Raw genomic sequence first — 7,848 nt, forward strand, 5'->3', positions numbered from 1 at the left:
GCGATGCAGCAGCTAAAGGAATGAGATCCTAAACTATATAAATGTAGCCTTATCTCAGGGCTGGCTTTAAAATAGATTATAATGACATGTCCAATTTTTCAGCTGGCGTTTCTTCATAAAATCAAATGGCACACATTTGCTTTTTGTGTGGACAATGAAAGTTGGACAGGCTGCTCTGTAAAGTGTTCATAAGTCACATCTTTTTTTAATCGCTATGCCATATTCATGTTTCTGTGGCTGCGCCACTGCTGGCATCAAATTCATTTCAAGCTGATTTGATGAATTTTCAGTTTCTCAAATTTTAACTTTTCTCAACATTTACAGCGTCTCACCCTCTTTTGGACCTGGGGTTTCAAATAGTCTCACAGATCACTTTCAAGTTATAAAAAACACCAAACAATGTCTAAAAAAAAACATTTATTTCTGTGTGAACTCTTCAAACTGTTTTTTTGGTAACTTATTTTTCAATAGCCATGTTGTCCAAATAAAGAAGAAGTATATTTACTGCAACAGAATCGAAAATGTGGGAAAAATCAAACAGTAAGGATAATCATTTATTATCAGCTGCCTTTAGAAATTTTTAATTTGACTGAAGTGTTATTCTTCCAAGAACTAATTTGTTATGTTGAAGAAAATGTCTCATTATCAAATTGTGCATGATAGCTTGATTCACTGTTTTCATTGTTGAAGCCAAAGTAACTTAGCACATCATCAAAGGGCAGCAGTCAGAGGCAGACAGCCATGGTACAAAAGTGATAATCCTGATGTGACCTTATCTCCCGCTGACACCCTCAACCCAGGACAGGGAGCGGTTACATGGGTGTCATTACTCAGCACTTTTAACTCCTCAGACAACTCTCACAGGCGCTCCAGTTCATCCATTCTCAATGTGACAGGTCAGTGTCACACTACGGCACAGTGGAGGAGTCAGAAGTGTTACTGTTCAGAGAACAATGGCCAGCCAGCCAGCAATCATCGCCATGCCCCCCATGGGGGCCACCTTGCGGAGACCGGGGTCCCCTGTGAGGGCCTGGTGGTACAGAGAGCCACAGAACATCCCCATGCCTGCTATCAGGAGGGCTCCAGCCTGGGCAGAGGAGACACAAGAGAGATATTTTCATTCAGTAAAAAAATAATAAAAAAAAGGTGTTTCTTTCCTCAGTGCATGAACAAGTGGAAAAGTCCACACACCTGAAGACGCTCTGATATAAATTCAGTCTTTATCACCACAAGTGACTCTTCAGGCTGTTGCCCTTCATCAGACTGTCCGATAAAGGGCAACAGCCAGAAACCTCACTCGTGGTACTTTTTGATACTCCACTTTTACTGTTCCTGTCTCACACACAGTACTTCAGGATCTGGATGTGTGCCAACCACACTCAGTGCTTGTCTCATGCAACCTACAAGCAGCCAAAGTTCATTACATGACGCCCTGGCTATGAGCTTGACTCACACAAGCTGATGTTTGAAACTTTTCTGGTTTAGATTTTTGAGGCCTGTTTAGTTAGCCTTGACTCATTGTCCATCCAGGATTTATTAGACAGGCACTGACAATTAACATCAGTCTATCCAGAAAACGCCAGGTTCACTGTCCAGCAGTCACATAGAGGCAGTAGCCTGGCTAATTTGACCAGTATGAACAAACTTGACACATTTTCTTGGATTTAACAAATCCTGCAGATCAATAGAAGATGATCTTTGTTAAGCAAAGTGCAGGACACAGGGACAACCTAATGATACAATTTAAGCTGAACAAACCCTACTGTCTGGTGACCTAACAAATTAAAAGCAAACTAAATCTGCAACAAAAAATTAATGTACAAAAGCAGTCAGCACAATTACATACCTGGTATCGGTATCAGGCCGATACCAGCCTTTTTTCAAGGTAACTCCAGGCAAGAAAATCTTACGTCAAGCAAGTCCTCCTGCTAATTGCTGCGGTTTGACACCACGGCAAATGTGCACTAGGTCCAGGGAGAGTTAACTGTTAAAATGTTTTATTTTGCACTTCAGTTTATTAAAAAAATACTTAAACCCTGATAGTTGCAAGTTTTATCATACACTTTTTTTTCAAAAATATTCATCTTTTTTTTTTTTAACTCAGAGAGAGTTGTTTGTGTTTTATTTGGACCTAATGGCAGAGTGGCTGAGCTGTCTTTGATCAAAATAATCTGACACTGTTAATTGAAATTTTATGTATCAAAAGTAATAGTAGAATCCAAACTCGGTTTCAGTCTGCAAAAAAAGTGGTATCGTACATCCCTAGAAATGTAGTTTGTATGATTTGAACGAACATGATAAAGTGTTCCTTATTTGCAGCTACCATCAAAAAGAAGGTCCATTATGAATTGGGAGTGTCTCAAAATACTGATATAGCGAACTATCGCAACATTTAACCTTACAATGGATTATCAATGTGCTCTCTTTCTTTGTTTTAATATTGTTATTAAAATATAGCTAGTATAAACTTCTTCCATTTTTTTCTCCTTAGTGAGTTGAGTCACTGTTTTACATGTAATCTAGGGGGCACTCTTTGCAGAGTAGCTGGAAATTGAGTCACAGAATTTAAGAATCAGAAACAACATATATGGTGGACTCAAGCAGTGAAGTTAGACACCACCCTGAGCTCAAGGAGAAAACTGTGGCTACTTGCTCATTGTTCTTTTCAGGCAAAGCTGTGGAAAGGATTTCACTTCATGATGTGGGTACTTACACCAGGAGGCCACAACTAAAGTGGGGAGTGCTCAAATCTGCAGAGTGAGTGACGCTTACTAGTGACAGATGGACTTAAAGAGCCATGGAGTCTTACGCCTCAAACACACCAGATACATCTGCAGTCCGACTCTGTTCTGTTGTGTGTTGACTGCGTTTGTCAGCTCACACCGGCTGCATGTTCAGTCCAACAAGCTGCATGACTGACAGACAGCAGGAGTCACAGACGGAGGAGTTCCTGCTCTTCCCTCTCCATTGATAAGTCTCTCTTCATTCATGTTGGGCTGTAAAACCTCAAACCTGTTGACTCCTGGTCTGGCTCCACTCATTGTGCCTGTCATTGTGATCAAGCTGTATAGGAACTGATTTTGACAGATATTGGTGGAGACAGACTGCAGACACTGGTGTATTACAGCCGTTGCATGACAATCAGTGTGCACTTTACAAACAACAACTGGTAAATTAACTTGCATGTGCTGTAAACCAGGATAATGAGCCAAACTCACACCAGTGCACATATTTCAGAAGTACTTTGCATCAATGCTGTTTGTACTCTTGTTAAATTATGCTGCAAACTGTAAACTATGAAATTTGTTGGGTTTTTTGTTTTTGTTTCACCCTAGAAACACATGAATATAAAATGTAGGTTATTAAGAGCAATATTTGGATAGTATCACCATATTGATATATTATCATTATTATCATGAGCCATGAGCCATGAGCCATACGTCATGTATCGAATTGTGAGGAATCCTGAGATTCCCAGCCTTAATGTGAAACCACTAAGCTAACTTATTGAGTTGGCAGACAAAGGTTTTGTTTTTAATTTAAATTGGTACCAATTAGTGTGTTGTTTTAAATTAGATATGCAGTGACTGCTGTATCTTGAATTAGCCTCCCAGAAATGATGGGTTTTCATGTGTTATTTCCTTGAAGAAACATTTTAATAAAAACTAGGACAAACACTGAATATGTGTTCTGTTATTTTACTGGCCCATTTCCAGATGGATCAATTCGAAAGCCCACTCAAGTGTATCCAGCTCTGTGTGTGGGTATTAGGCTTCCAAACTCACCACAGCAGGTTTACCAGAGTGGGCAGCACCCAGCAGGGCCAGGCTGTGGTAGAAATGGTACTTGTTGGCAGTTTCAAAAAGCTGTAGAAGCAGAGCAAAGAAAAATGTCAGCCCTTGTAAGTCATTTTTCTCTAAGTGAATCGATTACTTTCTGTAAAACTTTGACAAGAGCTGGTGCTGTTCAGGGATAATGGACAGCATGAAACGCTTCAGGTGAGACCGTAGCGTAAAAAAAGGTTGCCTTCATGCACTTATCACATAATCATTGTCTGGGAAAACCTTTGGATCACAAAAGAGTAGGCTCTCCTTCTCCTAGATTGTTGAATCAACCTTTAGGAACATTTAAGAAGTTGGTCGACTAGTGTATAAATCAGCTGCATTTTGTTTGTCTTATCATATGACACAGATATTAATGCCTGGATTTCCTGTGGTCTGCACAGAAATGAGTGTTTCATCTCTGTGCTTCGGATTAAAGTTACATTTCAACAACACAATATGGTCCAAACCTATAGGGACCCATTAGGTGAAACTGTAAGACACTTCCAGTAACAATCCGTGTCTGTCAGTGAGAAAAAAAAATATGTGGACTTACTTTGATCTCCCCAACTTACACCCGGGAATACTTTGAAGCCATTACAGCCCAATTTGAAGCTACTGCCTGAAGCAATTTGTCCAACAATTCTTCGACTCTTTGAACCCTTTGAGTCACTTAGGCTCATATTAGTTAAAAAAAAAAAAAAAAAAATGAGTCATTGTAATGTGATGTTTGAACATCTTTCTGTGTCTTTAGAAATTCTTGCAGTTTTCAGAAAAATAGTGCAAGGCAACAGTTGAAAAAAAATCTGTAAGTTTAAGTATAAGTTTAAAGAAAGACTAAGATGTTTGAGCTACAGGAGCCCAAAGGGGACATGCATCCACACATTTTAATTTTCCTGCAACTTGCAGTGTTTACATACCACTCTCTGGTAGTCATCAGGGTCGCTGTTCTTGAAACCTGCAACAGGAAAATGGAGATATAGATCAAAAGCACCGTAACATAAAGCAGGTGGTAGGGGTGGGCAATACATATCACGTACAATATTATTTAAAATGTTGCCCCAACGATGTGCAACTTTTTATTAATGAGAATACTGTTTTGAAAAAACAAACAAACAAACAGTCAGATAGAGGGCAAAGGAGAGGTGCTCTAAAGTCCTCAAGCCAATTAGCGGACAGCGTCATGTGACTCAGTGGAAACCAAAACACTACATTGTTGCACATGGAGGAAACATGCAGGAGTCTCCCATCTCAGCGGATGATTTAATAGCAAGACGTGGGTCCACGTCCCTCTACTGGAAATGTTTTGGAGCGAGTGATGGATCTTCACAGAGAAAACGCGAGATGTTTCATGTGGTGGTTTTCCCAGGTTTCTGTCAGCTATACTGAACTTGTCTGCATGTAAAAGCACGTACATATTTGTGTGTCTGTGAATGCGTTGGAGTGCTTTATAGAGATGTATGAAGCACTTTAAAATGAACAAGAACTGTTCTGAAATGCTGTGTCCATCGATGGTAGTCCTCTTGGTAGGCCAGTAGTTTTACTTTTTTTTTGTTCCATATCGTCAGGATATCATCATCAGAAAATTTGAAAAATGATTGTGATCTACTTATTTGCCCTTTTCTCCCACCCCTAGCAGGTGGTATAACTTCACATCCACATTTTGTTCAACTGACAGCATCTACTGTTCACTAACAGAGGTTAAATTCATACATGTTTTTGTGTCAATTTGAATATTTAGTCAGTGCTTTTGAACACTGGCTGTGGGAAAACAGCAGCTGATTTCCCACAGCCAGCTATGCCAGCAGTGTCACTGATTTAGTTTAAATTTAATATTCAGGAAGTTGAATTAAAAAAAAAAGCAAAATCTGCAGAATGCCAAAATTCCTGGATGTCCCACTGATCCAGGTAAATTTCTCACTATGCATCAAACCAATGTACTTCTCATACTGTTTCCCATTACTGTGGGTGGAACTCAGGTTTAGGTGAATTACCACACCCACTGGAATGAGTCAGCAATTACAACTACAAGACAAAAACAGTGATGTTGAACAAACCATGAGTTACAAGTGAGGTGATGCAAAACAAGCACCTATAAATCTTACCTCATTTCTAGCTGTGAAAGAGGAGGTAACCATCTTACAGGTAACTGTTTAGTTCTATCAAATACATTAAAGTCCATATAAACCTCTTATTTACTGTTTTTTTCCAAACCATTCATGGAATTTATAGAGCACTTTCTCCATCAGCTGTAAAAACAATCTGCTTTATTCGTTTTTAATAAATAATTTAACTTTTGGTGCAAGATTTGAGATCAAATATTGTAAATTCTGCTGCAATATACTATGCCTTTTCAAATTTTCATTCATAAATATACATAGAGAGAGGACCCTGAAATCTCTCCCTTTTTCTAAATGAATTTAAAATGTACTTCAAAGCACTGACAACAATGAAAGGACCAATAACACACAAAAAATATACAATTACTTGGGGAAAAAAATCCTTGCAGGAAATGTAATTATTCTCCACCACTGACTGGGTTATATTACATGCTCCATCTGATCTCTATTTATATTTGAATGATAAATGTGTACCCATGGTTTGTTTAGTAGATTAATGATACCCTAATAAAAAAGTTAGAAATTAAATAAATGAAAAAATAAATAAATAACTGGCTGTACTTCTGCTTTTCAAAAAACTGAAAACCAGTGTAGTATACTACAAAACAGACCAAACAGAACACTGCATACTGCAGTAAGCAGTATGCAGTGTTTACGTTATACAACATACTACAACCACAGGAGGTGGTTTGAAAAAAGGTCACGTGTCCTTCAATAAAGTTGCTACTTTTGTATAAAGCTACACAGGGTGATCACCGACATTCCTTTTCTGACAGCACTATGCCGTAAGACTTCCACCATGACACTCTGGAGGCGGGTCACCTTCATTATACAGTTACCTGGTTAACTACATAAACGATCTGCAAGGAAATTCATTCAACGCCGAATTCTTCGCTGGCCTATTCGACGTTAGTATGCTGTGTTTTTATCCTGTGAGACATCCGCAGCTGAGATGAAACGCAACCTAACCTTAACTTAGCATATTAGTGAACGGAGTTTGGTGCAGTAAGTGTTGTCATGACTGGATTTTTCCTCCCCCGTCAAAGCGACAGAGCCGTACATGAGAGCAGAGAAGGTCTGATGTCCAGGCCTTACCGTGAGCCCCGTATGCCCCGGCTGCCACGGCCGAAGCCCCGGACAGAGCCGCTAACCTCCGGACAACAACAGAAGCAGTCATGTTTGGACGCTGCGTGCGTTGAAGACGAGCGGAAGACTCATGGCTATGCTGCCTTCACTGTCTCTTTTAAAACTCGGACATCTACGTGTGGACGGCACATCTTGTCATTCACGTTGGTGACCCCTGTCTTATAGCCTTGTTGCATAAATTCCAAAGTCATGTATTATACGCATTTAACTTTTCATTCCGTGAGCCCTGTGAGAGACCGAAATGTAAAAAAAAGACGCAAAATGTAATAAAAGAGAAAGTGTGGTAAAACCCAAAATGTAACAAGATGCTGAGCCAAAACAATGCGAGTCATTTATCACATTTTGGGTTTTGTCACTTTTTAAAATTATATTTCAGGCCCAGCACGTTTGTAACATAATCCATCACATTTTGTGTTTGATTTATTTATTTATTTTATTTTATTTTATTTTATTTTATTTTATTTTTTCTTATTTTTTCCCTAAATTTTGTATCACTATTACAAATCTAACTTTAACCTGCTGGATAGCACAGTTCCATAAGTCAAAAAATATGAATACAATTATTAGAGAAAAAAAATTGAATAAAGATAAAATTATTTCACAATAATGGATATATAATATAAACAGAATACAAATTGCAATGAGAAATTATAATTATATAAAATGTGCATATTTTCTACTCCTTTAATGCTATAAAGCTAACAATTTGGCATTGCAACAGTTGCAAAAATTCAATGGGATAGCCTCAAGAAAAATAATAT

The 7,848-nt window shown here is 38.6% G+C and overlaps 1 protein-coding gene across 1 annotated transcript; it reads right to left on the minus strand.

Annotated features, from left to right (window-relative positions):
* Positions 1-402: 402 nt before the first annotated feature.
* Positions 403-7,193, minus strand: tmem256 (transmembrane protein 256). The gene is made up of 4 exons (XM_074661937.1): positions 7,037-7,193; positions 4,742-4,779; positions 3,786-3,866; positions 403-1,087 (listed from the first exon to the last, which is right to left on the minus strand). Exons 1-4 carry the CDS (start codon positions 7,116-7,118, stop codon positions 944-946), a joined length of 345 nt encoding a protein of 114 aa, XP_074518038.1. The 5' UTR covers positions 7,119-7,193; the 3' UTR covers positions 403-943.
* Between the last annotated feature and the right edge of the window lie 655 nt (positions 7,194-7,848).

The sequence above is a fragment of the Halichoeres trimaculatus genome, unplaced genomic scaffold, assembly GCF_033239565.1.
Source record: "Halichoeres trimaculatus isolate MK-OKI-2021-1 unplaced genomic scaffold, fHalTri1.1 fHalTri1_scaffold_22, whole genome shotgun sequence".
Taxonomy (NCBI): domain Eukaryota; kingdom Metazoa; phylum Chordata; class Actinopteri; order Labriformes; family Labridae; genus Halichoeres; species Halichoeres trimaculatus.